Consider the following 17,930-nt stretch of genomic DNA (forward strand, 5'->3'; position numbering starts at 1 on the left):
CCCAGGCTAGGATCTCCCTGACAAAACTCAATCTTTCCCTTCCCTACCCTGTCCATTGTGTTTTGCATCTAAGATAGAATACCTTGGCAATGTCAGGGTGACTCCCCCTATTTCAGACCCCGCAGTGCAGCAGGGCTGTGACTATAAATCCTCTCATTGTTATTGTTATGCTAATCATTAACTATTAACTACCCCGTACCCAGCTATGTAAAATATATATGTATGTGTATCATTTTGCTTTTCATCCTATCCCAGGTTTTCCCTGTTTGTTTCCTCCCAGCTTCCTAAATATATCCCCAGTGGATTTCATGTAACTCACTGGGATCTTCTCTTTTGATTGTAATGTATAAAATAAGGCACCAAACTGCCATACTCCGGACATTATCTCAATTCACTGAGATTTTGCCTCCTGGCAATGAACTCAAAAAAAATTCTCTATAGGTTTGAATGATTCTTACATTGATGGAACCCAGTTTTCTGATAAATCTCATTATTGCTGGATTAAACAGTGTAACTCTGCTGGCAGCAGCAATGGCACCCTGTGTCTAACATGTAGGGTCAGACCCAACCTGGGTTCAGCAACCTTGGTTCTTGGTTCTGGCTGGGTAAGAATACAGGGCAAGACCCAAAGAGTAAGAGAACATTTAATGGGTAAATTACAGAGGAAGGAGAAGTAAGTCTTAGGGGAAATGGGTTTAGGAAATGAGTTAAGGAAGTAAAGAAAGTGCTCTTGGAGCTTGGGAGCACAAGCTAATGGTAACCTGTCTGGGGGAGGAGGCGAAGGGGGTGGAGGGAAAGATAACAGGTTTGCTCCAGGGAGGGAGAGCGCACTGGGTCCTCCTTCCTGAAGGTTTTAAGGGTGGAGATTTCAGGGGAGGTCCCAGGGGAAGAGCTGAATGGAATATTCTGTAGCTTCCAGGTGTGTCCATTCAGGGATGTGGCCTCCACTGATGGATTGGCCGGCACCAGGACAGGGGTCATTATTCAATGCAGCTGGTCCTGATGTCAGCCCTGGCATTTTGCTGCTTATCTGGGCCTGGAGCTAGAGGAGGAAAAGTCACCCTCGGGACCAGGCCCCACCCTACAATTGGTTGCCCATTGCTGGACACCTGGGCCTTCCACCCTGGTGACCTCTGTCCCTGGCCCATCTCCCTGCTCTAGGTAGGTCTGTGGAACTGCCCACAAGAAAACCACAGGAAGGGGTGGCTCATGACCTCAGAGGAGCGTGACTGAATGACCAGTGGGAACACATGTTTTCATGTGAAAAACATTTTCTAAAGTTAACCATTCTAAATGCACAGAAGTCACTTTTCTCGCTGGAAATGATGGCTTGTTTCTGGTTTCAATGCTCTTTTTGGGAATCTGGCTGTGATCTGGGAGGATACCACCCTAAGGCATCCCTGGTCCCTGAGCCTGTGCACCTTTTTGGCAAATGCACAGGTTATAGTCCCATTGTCAATAAAGATGAAAATGGAGCCAGATTCATTAGGTGCCTTTTAAGTGTGTGTGTTTGCCAGGAAGGACCGCTGTTCCCTGGGGACTCTTAGCTCTGCCTCTCAATGCAAACTTCCCTGGACAGGAGTTGTGGCCGCAGGGGACTCAGACCTGTGTACCTCAAGCGCTAGGGGGCGATGTCGTGCAAAGTGTGCGTCCTATGATTAGCGGTGGGGGCGGGCGGGCGGAGCTATGCTCTGCTTCCACCCTGTTGTTGTTCACTTTACTTCAGCTGCACTGGGGTCACACCTCCCTTGTTCTGTCCTCATCTGCGATCTGCAAGGTGGTGGGTGGGAGCTGCAGGCGGGACTCGGGAGGCCCAGGAACTAGAAATGGTGAGTGTGCGGCCGGGCGCGGGGACGGGGAGGAGGGGCGGGTGGAGCCGCCGTGGCGGGACCGTCTCTCCACGGTCAGGTCCGGAGCCTGCGGACCCGAGGCGCCGGGGGCTCCGCTGAAACTGCAGGCCCCTCGGGCTCGCAGGGTGGGGCGCAGGCGGGACCCGGGCGTCCAGTGTGTCCCCGCGGCAGGGCCTTGGGCTGCGGAGCGCGTCTGGGCAGCTCTGCACCCTCATCCCCGCGGCTCCGCAGTCGGTGCGGTGACCACGGGGAGGGTCATGGGGGACAATGGTGACTCGGTCCCCGCGGTTCGTGCATGGGAGGAGCTGTGGTCTGTGGGGTCCCCTGTCCCTCCTTTCTCCCCAGAAGGATCCCGTTTTCTCCTGAGTTTAGATGTTTGTGGAGCAGGCTCTCAAGTCCACCCCATGCCCCCCAGGCCTCGCTCTGCAGCAAATGCCTGCATTTCCAGTCTCTCTCCCGAATCCTAAACGCCATCTTCCCTTCTCTGAGTCACAGCATCTTTATCAGCTATTTGTTTTGTGGTGCTTTTCAAACTCTTAAAACAAAATTCAACTGAGTGAATTGGAAGGTCTGACTGGCTTGATTCCCCATTAACGAAAAAAAACACACACAACACATTCAAACGTGTAAAGAATTTTTGTGAGTTTATTTGAGCCAAACTGTCAACAGTATCAGGGAAGCAGTATCTCAACTGGTTGGGATAATGCTCCAGGGAATGGCGGTTCCTCTTATATTTTTATACTTTGAAATCAAAGGAAGGGACTTACTTGGGTTACATGAAATCCATTGGTGATTGATTGGAGAGGCGGGAGGAAGCAAAGGGCGGGGGCGACTCTGGGATTGGATAAAGTGTAAAATGGTAGACACATACTTAGGTGGGTGCTGGGACAATTAACATGATAACGATGAAGGAATTTGTGGTATCTGCCCTGTTGCCTAGGCACTTTAAGTTGTGCCCCAAGGGGTCTGGAAAAAGGGAGGTTACAAGTTACCCAGACATTTCAAGGGTTTCTATAATAATAAAAGTGTAATATGCTAATTAGACCAGACATCTTTCCTGAGGACATTCCAGATGAAGCCAGGGCGGCAAGAGAAGCCTGGGTCCCAGGTGCCAGAGGGAAGCTGGTGCCCACAGCTGGGGAAGGAAGCCCTACTCTTGCACGAATTTCTTGCATCCGGCCGACCTCTTGTGTTATTATAGATGCAAAAAGACAGATGGGTTCAGTTAAGGTAAAGGTTTACCTTGTCATCAGTGAAGATACAGGCCTAGGATGTAACTACCCACCATAACTGCTTTTAGTTAAAGTTTAATTTCAGACCATCCTGTCTGGTTACCTTAGGTCTCTGACTTTGCAAGACCGCCATTGAGGCCTTCCCTGAGCTTGTGAGGTTAGCATGTGGCCACTGTGGCCCACACATGAATCAGGCAGCATCCCATCTAGTAAATGGAATCTCAGAGCAGCTGTTCACAATGGAAGGCTTTTACAATAGGCAGAAAGGAAGTGGCTTTGAGAGGTTAATAGCAAAAGAAAAGAAAGGATTGCTTCAGGCAGGGTCACCCTTCCTTAGGGGAAGGAACAGCAGGAGTCTTTAGACAGATTAGTGTTGAACAAGTGGCAGAGTGACTGGGCTAAAATTTTACTCCTGGGAGAGGTGAAACTGCAGTTACATACAGTCATGCACCCCTGAACCCGGGGAAGACATCCTGAGGCAATTTTGTTGTTTTCAGTTCTCTTACACAAACCTGCATGGTGTAGCCTGAAAAAATCAGACAGAGGCCGAAAACCAGGACTACAGGCTTTATTAGAAGGAAGCACCTGCAGGGCTGTCTGGCAAGGGGAGAACAGCAGCATGTGCAGGGGTGGGCACGCCTTTTGAAGGGCGCAATGGGAAGGGGTGGGGGTTTAGTGTATTTGGCGCACACTGATTGGTAGCTTACTGTATGGTCCATATAGGAACAAGGGCTTAGGATATTTGGCAGGTGTGGATTGGTGGTCCAATATATAGTCAATGTAAGGTACATAGTTAGTCACTCTGGTATTTCCGGGCTGCAGGTTACGTCGTACTCTGCCCACCAGTTGGGGGAAGGAAGGATCTATCATAGCCTACTACACACCTAGGTTATGTGGTATGGCCTGTGCATCCTTGACAACAGGCCTGTACAACATGCTACTGTACTGAATACTGTAGGCAATTGTAATGCAGTGGTAGTTAGCATTTATCAGAAGGTGCAGTAAAAATGCAGTGTGCCAGATAAATGGTACATCCCTGTGGGGCACTGACCCTGAATAGGACTAGAGGCTGCTCTGCAGGAGTCAGTGATTGGTGAGTGATTATGAAGACCTACGACATTACTGTACCCGACTGTAGAATTTATGACACTCTACACTTAGGCCAGGAAATTTACAAAAAACAGATTCATCAAGCCCAGGAGTCAATGATGCAATCAACAGGCACAGTCAACACAAGACCTGTGAGGCTGCTGCCTGCATAAAACTATTTCACAGCCAAGTTTTCTTTCAGTAAGTAGCATACCGTTTCACAGCAAAGTTTTCTTTCAGTAAGTAGACTTTTATGGTTTCATGACTTACATTTAAGTCTTTTATCCATTTTGAGTTTATTCTTGTGTATGGTGTAAGTTAGTGGTGTAGTTTCATTGTTTCCATGTGTCTGTCCAATTATCCCAACACCATTTATTGAAGAGACTCTGTTGACTCCATGCTATGCTCTGGCCTCCTTGGTCAAATGTTAATTGAGTGTAATGGCTTGGTTCGATTTCTAGGTTCTCTGTTCTGTTCCATTATTCTAGTACTAGAGGCCTGGTGCACAAAAATTTGTGCACTCAGGGGGCAGGGGGTGTCCCTCAGCCCGGTCTGTGCCCTCTCACAGTATGGGGCCCCTCAGGGGATGACCACCTGCTGGCGTAGGCCTGCTCCCCGGAGGATTGGGCCTAAGATGGCAATCAGACATCCCTCTGCCAGCCCGGCAGCCCTCGGGAGATGTCCACTTGCTAGCAGGGAGCAGGCCTAAACTGCAGTTGGACATCCTTAGCGCTGCTGAGGAGGCAGGAGAGGCTCCCACCACCACCGTTGTACTGGCAGCCATTAGCCTGGCTTGTGGCTGAGCAGAGCTCCTCCCATGTGAGAGTGCCCTGACCACCAGAGGGCAGCTCCTGCACTGAGCGTCTGCCCCCTGGTGGTCAGTGTGTGTCATAGTGGCCAGTCATTCCCAGTCGTTTTGCTGTTAGGGTCAGTTTGCATATTACCCTTTTACTATATAGGATAGAGGCCTGGTGCACGGGTGGGGGCTGGCTGGTTTGCCCTGAAGGGTGTCCCGGATCAGGGTGGGGGTCCCGCTTGGGTGCCTGGCCAGCCTGGATGAGGGGATGATGGCTGTTTGCAGCTAGTCACACCCCCTTCAGGGTGGGGGTCTCCACTGGGGTGCCTGGCCAGTCTGGGTGAAGGGCTGAGGGCTGTTTTGAGGCTGGTGGGTGACTGAAGCTCCCAACCTCTCCTTTTTTTCTTCTTTTTTTTTTTAATTCTGGGATTTATTTACCTTCTATGGCTGTCACTGAAACTGAAAGCCGGCTTTAGCTCTGAGGCTGGCTCCAGCTCTGAGACCTTGGCTGCTGAAAGCAGATAACTGGTTTTGTTTGGCTTCTATAATTGAAACAGTGTTGCAGCTCCAGCTCCCAGCCCGGCTGGCTGAAAGCAAGTTTCTGGGGTTTGTTTAGCTTCTATAATTGCAGCATTGTTTCTTATTGAGTGCAGCTCAGAGGCCAGCAGCGGCAGGTGGGGAACCTTGGCTTCCTCCATCACTGGAGCAAGCAAGCCTCCTGTTTGCTTCAGCTGCCTGGCTGCTGGCTGCCATCTTGGTTGGCAGTTAATTTGCATATCTCCCTGATTAGCCAATGGGAAGTGTGTCAGAGGTATGGTCAATTTGCATCTTTCTCTTTTATTAGTGTAGATATGCCTATTCTTGTGTCAGTACCAGGCTGTTTTTGTTCTGAGGTGGGACTCTTGTAGACAGAATATAGTTGGATCATGGTTTTTTATCCGTTCAGCTGCCCTATGCCTTTTGATTGGAGCATTTAATCCATTTACATTTATCGTTATTATTGCCTGGTAATTATTTATTGCCATTTTAAATATATACTTTATTGCTATTTTTACAGAGAGGAAGGGAGAGGGATAGAGTTAGAAACATTGATGAGAGAGAAACATCAATCAGCTGCCTCCTGCACACCCCCTACTGGGGATGTGCCTGCAACCAAGGTACATGTCCTTGACCTGAATTAAACCAGGGACCCTTGAGTCCGAAGGCTGATGCTCTATCCATTGAGCCAAACCGGCTAGGGCTTTATTGCCATTTTAATTCTGCATGCCTAGGTTTCTCTTTTTCTTATTATTATAGCAATCCCTTTTGCATTTCTTTTTCTTTTCTTAATTTAAATTCTTTAGTGTGTAAGTTATTACATATATCTCTTTTTCCCCCAATTGACCTCTCCCCAACTCTCCTATCCCCAGCACATACCCTCATCCCCTCCTGTCTGTGTCTATTGGTTATATGTATGCATACAAGTCGTTTGGTTGATGTCTTATCCGCCTCCCTCCCCTGCCAACTCTCTGAGGTTTGACAGTCTGTTTGATGCTTTTATGTTTATAGACCTGTTTTTTAAAATACTTTATTGATTTTTATAGGGAGGAAGAGAGAGGGATAGAGCTGTTTCCTGTACACCTCCTATTGAGGATGTCCCCGCAACCAAGGTACATGCCCTTGATTGGAATCGAGCCTCGGACCTTTCAGTCCACAGGCCAGCATTCTATCCACTGAGCCAAACCAGTTAGGGGGCTGCAGATCTATTTTTGTTCATCAGTTTATGTTGTTCATTATATTCCACAAATGAGTGAGATCATGTGATATCTTTCTCTTACTGGCTTATTTCGCTCAGCATAATGCTCTCCAGGTGCATCCATGCTGATGCAAATGGTAAGAGTTCTTTTTTTTTTTAATTGTTTTATTGCTTAAAGTATTACAAAGGGTATTACATGTCTCCTTTTTCCCCCGCCCTTGACAATCCCCTGGCCTCCCCTACCCCCCAGTGTCTTATGTCCATTGGTTATGCTTATATGCATGCCTATAATTCCTTTGGTTGATCTCTTACCTCCCCATTCTGCCCCCCTTTCCTCCCCGGCCTTCCCGCTGCAGTTTGACAGTCTGTTTGAGGCAGCTCTGCCTCTGTATCTATTTTTGTTCATAAGTTTATAATGTTCTTTATTATCCATGAATGAGTGAGATCATGTGGTATTTTTTCTTCATTGACTGGCTTATTTCACTTAGCATAATGCTCTCCAGTTCCATCCATGCAGTTACAAATGGTAAGAGTTCTTTCTTTTTTACAGCAGCATAGTATTCCATCGTGTAGATGTACCACAGTTTTCTAATCCATTCATCTACTGATGGGCACTGAGGCTGTTTCCAGATCTTAGCTATGGTGAATTGTGCTGCTATAAACATATGGGTGCATGCAAGGCCGGCGTGCCCCCCTCCCTGCCCCCTCGTGGGGACTCAGGGAAGGGGTACCGGGGGCCTCCCACTTATTCTACACCTCTAATGTCTCTTCACTGTGCCAGACTAGAGTCAAGCTCAACAGGGTCTTCTTTCCCCGCTGATTCCGCCAAGCCCGTTCCCTTGGCAGTGGTTTCACTGGATAGTAGGTAGGGACAGTGGGAATCTTGTTCATCCATTCATGTGCGTCACTAATTAGATGACGAGGCATTTGGCTACAGTAGAAGAGTCATAGTTACTCCTGCCGTTTACCTGCACTTCATTGAATTTCTTCACTTTGACATTCAGAGCACTGGGCAGAAATCACATTGTGTCAACACCCGCCGCGGGCCTTCGTGAAAGAGTTCTTTTTTACAGCAGCATAGTATGCCATTGTGCTGATGTACCACAACTTTTTACTTATTATTTTTAATAAATTTTTTATTAATTTCAGAGAGGAAGGGAGAGAGGGATAGAAGCATCAGTGATGATAGAGAATCACTAATTGGCTGCTTCCTGCATGCCCCCTGAATGTGCCATTGATTGGAATTGAACCTGGGACCTTTCAGTCTGCAGGTGGATGCTCTTATCCACTGAGCCAAACTGGCTAGGGATGCCACAATTTTTTAATCCACTCAGCTGCTGATGGCCACTTAGGCTGTTTCCAACTCTTAGCTATTGTAAATTATGCTGCTATGAACATAGGGGTGCATATATTCTTTCTGATTGGTGTTTCTGATTTCTTGGAATATATTTCTAAAAGTGGGATTACTGGGTCAAATGGGAGTTCCATTTTTATTTTTTAATTTATTTTAAAAAATATATATTTTATTGCTTTTTTACAGAGAGGAAGGGAGAGGGATAGAGAGTTAGAAACATTGATGAGAGAGAAAGATCCATCAGCTGCCTACTGCACGCCCCCCACTGGGGATGCGCCCACGACCAAGGTACATGCGCTTGACTGGAATCGAACCTGGGACCCTTCAGTCTGCAGGCCGACGCTCTATCCACTGAGCCAAACTGGTTTGGCGAGTTCCATTTTTAAATTTTTGAGGAAACCCATACTGTTTTCCACAGTGGCTGCACCAGTATCCATTCCCACCAGCAGTGCACCATGGTTCCTTTTTCTCCACATCCTCGCCAGCATTTGTCATTTGTTGATTTTTTTGTTGGTAGCCATTTCAGATGTGAGATGATACCTCATTGTCATCTCTCAGATGATTAGTGACTTTGAGCATGTTTTCATATGTCTGTTGTTCTTTATGTCCACTTCCGAAAAGTGTCTATTTAGGTCTTTTGCCCCCTTTTGCATTTCTTGTAATGCTGGCTTGGTGGTGATGTACACCTTTAGTCTTTTTTTTTTTTTTGGTCTGGGGAGCTCTTTATTTGACCAGTGATTTTGAATGATAGCTTTAATGGATATAGTAATCTTGGTTTCAGATGCTTGCTTTCCATTACCTTGAGTACTTCATGTCATTCCCATCTAGCCTGTGGAGTTTCTTACGAGAAATCAGGTGTCAGCCTTATGGGAACTCCTTTATAGTTAACAGTTTGCTTTTCTCTTGCCTTTAAGTCTTGGCAATTTAATTATGTGTCTGGGCGTGGGCCTTTTGGGGTTCTTCTTGCTTTAGTTCTCTGTGCCTCCTGAACTTGTGTGACTTTTTCCTTTTCCAGGTTAGGGAAGTTTTCTGCATTATTTCTTCAAACATGTTCTATATCCATTTCTTCCTTTCTGCCTCTTCTGGCAGCTATTCTAATATTGTTACATTTCACTTTGTCCCACAGCTCACTTAAGCTATCCTCCTGTTTTTGTTTTAATATATTTTTATTAATTTTAGAGAGGAAGGTAGAGGGAGAGAGAGATAGAAACATCAATGATGAGAAAGAATCATGGATCGGCTGCCTCCCACAAGTCCTCCACTGGGCATCGAGCCCACAACTTGGGCATGTGCTTCTAACTGGAATCGAACCTGGGACACTTTATTTCATAGGCCAACGCTCTGTCCACTGAGCCAAACTGGCTAGGGCAATCCTCCTGTTTTTTAATCATTTTTTCTTTTCTGATTGAGTGATATATTCAATTCCGTCTTCTAATTCACTGATTCGATCCTCAGTTTCCCTTAATCTGCTCTCTATTCCTTCCAATGTTCTTTATTTGTGTTATGCCATTCTTTATTTCCAACTGTTCTTTTTTTCAGTTACTATATCTTTTTTCATGTTGTTGAGCATCTTTATCTTCATACTCTAAGCTCTGTTACAGATACATTTCTTATTTCTGCTTCATTTATCCCTTTTTCTGGAGAATTCTCTTGTTCTTTCATTTGGGGGTTGTTTCTTTGTCTCCTCATTTTAGCTATTTGTGACTATGTACTAGGTAGATACTCTACACCTCTCAATTTGTGGTGCAGGACAGTGTTAAATGTTGTTTCTGACTAATTAGATCAGGCAAAGACTCATTCTCCAGAGACAGCTTGTACCTACAGAAAGATAGGATTTGGACTTGACTTGTGGCCCCAGGCAGTGGTCCTGAGGCATGGTGAGAATTTTTCAATGTGGTAGGGCAGTTGCTTCTGCCTGGAGTGTAACTGTTTTGTTTTATTTTTAATTTTTTTAGTTTCTTAAGTGGCCTCAGGGCAAGGTATTTTCCAATAGGGAATGTCCACTGTCTTCCCCCAAAACAAGGCAAATTTCTGTGTGGGACAGATGTTCTCTGCTGTGTGAGGGAATGACTCACCCCAGGAAAATGGGGATTTCTGCCTTCTGGCTCTACCCTCTGAGTCCCCAATCCTGGCTTCTGCTCACACAGCTCCAGGCCACTCCACTCTCCCTCTGCCAGAGCACAAGGTGGGTGGCTCCACAGGGAATTTTTTGCATTGACCCTTTCAAGGGTGGCTTAATTTTCAGTTGTGCTCTGTACTAGGGGGTCCATCTTGGGGATTAGGTCCCAGAGTTCTCTGTGGCAACCCACCATAGCTGAGATATCTCTGCGGAACTTCAGTTGTTGTCTTCAGTTGCATGGCTGAGCCTGTTGTGCCTCACTTCTATGTACCAGAGTGGGCAGTTTCATGCATTTCTAGGCAATTGGCAGGGAGAGTATGGTATTGTGCCCACTTTATTATTTTTTTTAATTAAAAAAAATTTTTTAAATTAAATATTTATTGCTCAGATTATTACATTTGTTCCTCTTTTTCCCCCCCATAACTTCCCTCCACCGAGTTCCCACCTCACCCTCCGCCCTTGCTCCTCACCCATAGGTGCACAATTTTTGTCCAGTCTCTTCCCGCATCCCCTTTCCTCCCCAAGAATAGTCAGTCCATTCCCTTTCTATGCCCCTGATTCTATTATAATCACCAGTTCAGCCCGCTCGCCAGTCCCTGCCCACCCGAGCCTGCTGCACATGCTGCCTGGCGTTTGGTCATCCATTCAGTCATTTTGGATGTTACAGACCCTGGCTCTCTCTATATATAGATATAGGTATAGGTATAGGTATAGATATAGGTATAGATATAGATATAGATATAGATATAGATATAGGTATAGGTATAGGTATAGATATAGATATAGATATAGGTATAGGTATAGGTATAGATATAGGTATAGGTATAGATATATAGATATAGATATAGGTATAGATATAGGTATAGATATAGGTATAGGTATAGATATAGGTATAGGTATAGATATAGATATAGATATAGATATAGGTATAGGTATAGGTATAGGTATAGGTATAGGTATAGGTATAGGTATAGGTATAGATATAGATATAGGTATAGATATAGGTATAGATATAGATATAGACATAGATATGTTGGGTGCTTTCCTTTTTTATTTCATACTTCTAAATCCTCACCGGCGCGTATGTTTTTATTGATTTTAGAGAGATAGGAAGAGGGAGCGGAGGAGGGGAACATTTATTAGTTGACTCCCTTTCATATCCCAATTGGGAATTAAACACTAAATTGGGCCTGGGGCCTGACCTGAAACCGAACACACCAACTTTTTTTTTTTTTTTTTTTGGTGTTTAGTTATAGAAATTCTTTATAAATTTTGGGTATTAACCCCTTTTCAGATATTTCTTTTCAATTATTTCATTGATGAATATGTTCTCCCTTTTAGTTGTTTGCCTTTTTATTTTGTTGATGGTTTTCCTTTTAGTTTGATGTAGTTTCATTTGTTTATTTTTTCTTTTGTTTCTCTTTCCCAAGGAGATATATGAAAAGTGATATTGCTAGGAGAAATATCCAGGGTATTACTGCCATTGTTTTTATCTAGGATTTTTATGGTTTTGAGTCTTACATTTAAGTCCTTCATGCATTTTTCTGTATTCTGGTGTAGGTATAAGAAGCTGTTCTAATTTCATTTTTTTGCATTTTCCCAGCAACATTTATTGAATATACTATCTTTATTCTATGTTCTTGCCTACTTTGTTAAGTAAGTATTCCTTCACTGTAAAGGCATGCATTTATTTCTGGGCTCTCTGTTCCGTTCCACTGATTTATATGCTGTTTTTATGCTAGGACCATGCTATTTTGATTACTATGGCCTTGTAGTAAAGTTGGATGTTAAGTAGTATGATTCATCCACATTTGTACTTCTTTCTCAAGATTGCTGTTGCTATTCAGGGTATTTTGTGGTTCCATATAAAATTTTTGAGTATTTGTTCTAGTTATGTGAAATACACTATTGGTATCTTGATAGGAATTACATTGACTCTATAGATTGCTTTACGTAGTATGGACATTTGGTGATATTAATTTTTCCTATCCACAAACAACATATATGCTTCCACTTATAATTTACATTTAATTTCATTTTGTATGTTTCAGGTGTAGAACATAGTGTTTAGACACATATTGCAGAGTTTTCTGCCTGATGTTTTCAGTACCCCCCGACTCCTAATGTATTTTGTCATCATGTGCCGTTTCAACATAAAAATGTAGCGGATTTTAATAAAGGCCTTATACATGCCAAGTTTTAAATTGTTCCTCAGGTCCAGGCCCTGGTTACATTGTTAAATTCCACCGGAAAGACTTTTTTGCGTGTGATCTATGGTTTCAATATATGTGTCTATATGTCCTGAAAATCATGTGTAGAGGACTTTTGTAGAGGGCTAAGTTGTCCTGTCTTGCTCATGCCTGAGCTCTAACCCTAACTTCTTTTTTTTTTTTTAATATATTTTATTGATTTTTCACAGAGAGGAAGGGAGAGGAATAGAGAGTTAGAAACATCGATGAGAGAGAAACATCGATCAGCTGCCTCCTGCACACCCCCCATTGGGGATGTGCCCGCAACCAAGGTACCTGCCCCTGACCGGAATCGAACCCGGGACTCCTCAGTCCCCAGGCCGACGCTCTATCCAGTGAGCCAAACCAGCCAGGGCTCTAACTTCTTATCTCCATGAAATGAAAGAGGAAAAAGGTCAGAGTTACTAATATAGAAACAAATGATCATTCATACTCCTCCACAAGAATATTTTCATTCATTCACGTGTATCTACTTCTAATAATCTGGAGTACTTCAGTACAATATGGCCAGGCACATTTTGTTCCAAGTTGAATTTCCACACACCGCTTAGCCTCTCCTGTTTGGTGATGAGAATAGAAGAGAAAGCTACCAGGCCTTTATTGTATTCAAAATCATGAAAACTTTATGCAGACATGACACTATGTTTCCTAGACTGTTGCATCAAATGGTGGTTATAATGAAGATGAGTTTTCACATAAGGAATCGATGCTTTCAGTATAGATGTATTTGAGTTAATTATATAGAACTTGTTCAAGGTGCTTTTTACCCTGACATTAGAGAGCAATGAAGACTTGAAGTGATCACAGTAAAATCGTATCAATAAATTTCATGTGTTCTTGAGGAAGTGAATGCAGCAAATTACTAATAGTCTTACAATCAAGTAATAGACTGAATGTTGGGTACCACATGTCCCATGTGAACTTCTTATGAATTATGTATAGATCCCCAGTGCTGTCATACCCATTCTTCTATATGCATATGTGGGATGTTTTAGGACTCAGTGGCCTTTGAGGATGTTAATGTGGAGTTCACCATGGAGGAGTGGGCTTTCCTGGATCTGACCCAGAAGAAACTCTACACAGATGTGATGCTGGAAACCTTCTGGAACCTGGCATCAGTAGGTAGGTATCACATAATCTTTCTTTCTTTCTTTCTTTTTTCTTTCTTCCTTCTTTCCTTCCTTCCTTCCATCCTTCCTTCCTTCCTTCCTTTCCCTCCCTCCCTCCCTCCCTTCTTCCCTCCCTCCCTCCCTTCTGGAACCTGGCATCAGTAGGTAGGTATCACAAATTCTTTCTTTCTTTCTTTCTTTCTTTCTTTCTTTCTTTCTTTCTTTCTTTCTTTCTTTCTTCTTAATATTTTTATTGATTTCAGAGAGGAAGGAAGAGGGAGAGAGAGAGATAGAAATATCCATGATGAGAGAGAATCGTGGATTGGCTGCCTCCTGCAAGTCCCCCACTGGGGATCGAGCCCACAACCCAGGCATGTGCCCTTGGCTGGAATCGAACCTGGGACCTTTCAGTTCAGAGGCCAACGCTCTATCCACTGAGCCAAACCAGCTAGGGCACACATTCTTTTTTTAAATATATTTTTATTGATTTTATTTTATTTTATTTTAATTTTGCAATATTGGTATTTTTATTGATTTTAGAGAGGGAGGAGAAGGAGAGAAATAGAGAAAAATCAATGATGAGAGAGAATCACTGATTGGCTGCCTTCTGTGTGCCTCACACTGACGATCTGCAAACCAGTCCTACTGGGAATTGACCTGTGACCTCCCGGTTCATATGTTGATGGTCAACCACAGAACGACTCTGCCCTGCAACAACTTGTTACTTATTTAGTCAATTAGATAATGAGTTGGTTGCTCATCAATGCTGTTATGCTATTTCAAGAACTGAAATTTGGAAAAGGAATACATTGGTAATTAACTGGGAATAATCACAGCTCTTTGTGTACCTAAAATCTAACCATTTTTAATATTCTTTAATAGTTCATAATTCTTTTTCTAGCATGTATTTTAGAAGTAAAATGTGAAGACCGTGACAGTGGAGATCAATATGAAAGTCATGGGATGAATCTTAGGTGAGTCACTTTGTTTGAGAAAGCATTAAGAGCATCTTTGTGGGTTTTTTTTTTAATGTTTTTATATATTTTATTTATTTATATATTTAATATTTTAAAACAATAATTTCGGAGAGCTAGGGAGAGGGAGATAGAGAGACAAACATCAGTGGTAAGGCAGAATTATTGATTCCTGCCCATGCCCCACACTCGGAATCAAGCCCAGACCTGGGCATGTGCCCTGAATGCAAATTGAACTGTGACCTCCTTGTTCAGAGGTCAGTGCTCAAGCACTGAGCCATGCCAGTGGTGTAAAATACGTTTTTATTGATTTTAGAGTGTGGAGGTGAGAGGGAAAGGTAGAAACATCGATTGGCTGCCACCTGCATGTCCTGTAGTGGGGTGAATAAATCTGCAGTCTGGCTGTTTCCTTTTGGGGAATTGAACTGGCACCCCCCTGGTGTGTGGGTCCATACTGAACCACTGAGCCACATGGGCCTGGTGCAAACAGAATCTTAAAAACAGGTAACCCAATTGTATCAGCCCAGTTTTAAATTTATTGAGTCTTCAAATAATCTCAACATGTTTTTTTCTGAAATAAGACCTAATGTTTAGTGTATAAAAAATAATTGCATTTGGAAACAACGTACAGAAGTACCATTAACCCTTTTCGGTCCAACATGGAGGCTGACTCAACAGACCAGGTGCTAGGAGCAGGTCCAACGTCGAGGCTGAGGTCGACACCGCAAACCGGTTCAACATTCAATCCCATCAATTAATTTGGACCAGACTGTTTGAATTCCAAAAATAAAATTGGACCGCAAAGGGTTAATGACTGTAACTGTTATCATAATATCATGATCCATCCAGTCTATTTCAGAGGTTTTAGGATATCCACTTTCAAATAATAAGAATGTACAGAAACCCTGAACTTTCTTTGAAAACAGTAAAAATGTCATTGTCATACTATTAATAAATATGAAATCATTAACAAAGTATTAATAATATGCTTCTGACTTTTACAGCAATCATATGGTAGAGAGATTGTGTAAATGGAAATATGGTTGTCAATTCAGAGAAAACTTCAGCCAGATTCCAAATCATAATGAGAAGACGGAAACTCCTACTGAAATTAAACAACCTAAATCCAGGTTGTGTAGGCAAATATTCATGCATTATTTATCCTTGAATAACCACCTGAGCTCTCACATTGGACCCAAACTACACCTGTGTCAGGAATATGAAGAAAACCCTTATAAATGTAAGGGACCTGAGAAAGCTTTCAAGCCTCACCAACATATTCAAAGACATGAAGGCAGCCCCAGTGACAAATCTTTCCACTATTCAACTTCCCATAGAAAGCACGAAAGAACGCATATTGCTGGGAAACCGTTTAAGTGTAAGCAATGTGGGAAAGGCTTTAATCATCTCATTTACTTTAAACTTCACAAAAATATTCATACCGGAGAGAAACCATATCAAAGTAAGCAACGTGGCAAAGCTTTCAGTTCTCCCAAGTACTCTCGAGAAAATGAAAGCACACACACTGGAGTAAAGCCCAATCAGTGTAAGAAATCTGGCAAAGCTTTCAGTTCCACTTCTCTTAGAAATTCTGAGAGAACTCATACTGGTGAGAAACCTTATAAATGTAAGCAATGTGGTAAAGATTTCTCTCATCGAACTTCCCTGCATTATCATAAAAGAACACATACTGGGGGAAAACCCTATGAATGTAAGCAATATGGTAAAGTTTTCTCTCATTCAGCTACTCTCCAAAAGCATAAAATCATTCATACTGGGGGAAAATCCTATAAATGTCAGTATTGTTATAAAGATTTATCTAATCGAACTTCCCTCCTACGTCATGAAAGAATTCACATTGGGGAAAAACCCTATAAATGTCAGCATTGTGGCAAAGCTTACTGTGATCGAGGTGCCCTCTGTCGTCATGAAAGAACTCATACTGGGGTAAAACCCTATGAATGTAAGTATTGTGGTAAAGGTTTCAATTATCCATCTTCTCTCCAAGGTCATGAAAGAATTCATACTGGGGAAAAACCCTATGAATGTAAGCATTGTGGAAAAGCCTACAGTTATCCACAGTCCTGTCAAAGGCATGAAAGTACACACACTGTCAAAAAGCGCCATGTATGTCAGAAATGTGGTAAGGCTTTCAGTCTTTCTGCATATCTTAGAGATCATGAAACAATACATACTGGGGAGGAACCCTTTGACTGTAAGCAATGTGGGAGATCTTTTAGATATTCCAGTTCTCTTAGAAATCATCGAAGAATGCATACTGGGGAGAAACTCTACAAATGTAAGGAATGTGAGAAAGCCTTCTATTCTGCCAGATGTCTTAGTAAGCATAGAGTATCTCATCATGGAAAAAAGCCTCATGAATGTAAGGAATGTGGTAAAACTTTCCTTTATCCCTATTTGCTTAGAAATCATGAAAAACATCATGCTTAGGGAAAACCCTATGAATGTAACCATTGTGATAAAGCTTTCTCTTATCCAAGTTCCCTCTAACTTTGTGAAATAACTCATAATAAGGAAAAACCCTATGACTGCAAACCATGGGCCAAACCCTTTATTCATCCCAGTTCCCTTCAAAATCACAAAAACACTAATAGTGGAGAGATATCAAAATGAATGAAAGAACTCACACTGAAAATAAGCCCTATCATTTAAAGACTGTAGAAAAGCCTTTGACCATCCTAGTTTCTTTCTCTCTTTTTTAAATACTCACCTGAGGATATTTTTCCATTGAGAGAGTGGAAGTCAGAGAGAAAGACAGAGCAATAGTGATGTGACAAAAACATATCAATTGGTTGCCCTCCTTCACATGCCTAGATATTTAAGGACACAAAGTGGAGAAAAGCTCTATGAATGTAAGGAATGTGGTAATGTTTTCAGTTTTTCCAAGTCTCTTAGAAAGCATGGAAGAACACACACTGCGGAAAAACCTTATGAATGTAAGCAATGTGGGAAACCTTCAGTTGTGTCACACATCTTGGAAGACAAAAGAAGACATGATGGGGGAGCCTGGAAGATGGTGGCATAGGTAAACACCTGTACTTGCTGCCTCTCACAACCACACCAAAACTCAACTAAAAGATAAAATAACTATCATCCAGAACTGCAGGAAGCTGTCTGAGTGGAAGTTCTACAACTAGAAGGAAAGGAAAAGGTGCATTGAGACTGGTAGGAGATGCGGAGGCGCGTGGAACAGGCTGGCGACCGGGTGCACTATTTTGTTTTTTTTTCAATCAGGAGGGAGATACAAGCTCCCGATTGCTCTGAACTCCAGTTCCGGGATACACTCTGGTTACCCAGACTCATACAGGGAAAAACTGGACTGTCTGGCATTGGGTTAGAACGAAAGGGCTGCTTTCTCTGAGTTGTTCACAGTGATCATTGTTCCTGTGGTGGAGGGGTGGG

The 17,930-nt window shown here is 43.1% G+C and overlaps 1 protein-coding gene across 1 annotated transcript; it reads left to right on the top strand.

The window, feature by feature from the left end:
• Positions 1-1,751: 1,751 nt before the first annotated feature.
• LOC139010975 (zinc finger protein 14-like) lies at positions 1,752-17,336 on the top strand. The gene is made up of 4 exons (XM_070416112.1): positions 1,752-1,829; positions 13,420-13,546; positions 14,435-14,507; positions 15,512-17,336. The coding sequence occupies exons 1-4, from the start codon at positions 1,827-1,829 to the stop codon at positions 16,956-16,958; spliced, it is 1,650 nt and encodes a 549-aa protein (XP_070272213.1). The 5' UTR covers positions 1,752-1,826; the 3' UTR covers positions 16,959-17,336.
• The last annotated feature ends 594 nt before the right edge of the window (positions 17,337-17,930 follow it).

The sequence above is a fragment of the Myotis yumanensis genome, unplaced genomic scaffold (assembly GCF_028538775.1).
Source record: "Myotis yumanensis isolate MYYU_CA2020_CCGP unplaced genomic scaffold, mMyoYum1.0.hap1 SCAF_5, whole genome shotgun sequence".
Taxonomy (NCBI): domain Eukaryota; kingdom Metazoa; phylum Chordata; class Mammalia; order Chiroptera; family Vespertilionidae; genus Myotis; species Myotis yumanensis.

Coding starts and splice junctions, on each gene's coding strand:
- LOC139010975 (XM_070416112.1), top strand. Junction 13,547..14,434: donor CTGGAACCTGGCATCAGTAG/GTAGGTATCACA, acceptor TTCTTTTTCTAG/CATGTATTTTAGAAGTAAAA. Junction 14,508..15,511: donor AGTCATGGGATGAATCTTAG/GTGAGTCACTTT, acceptor TGACTTTTACAG/CAATCATATGGTAGAGAGAT.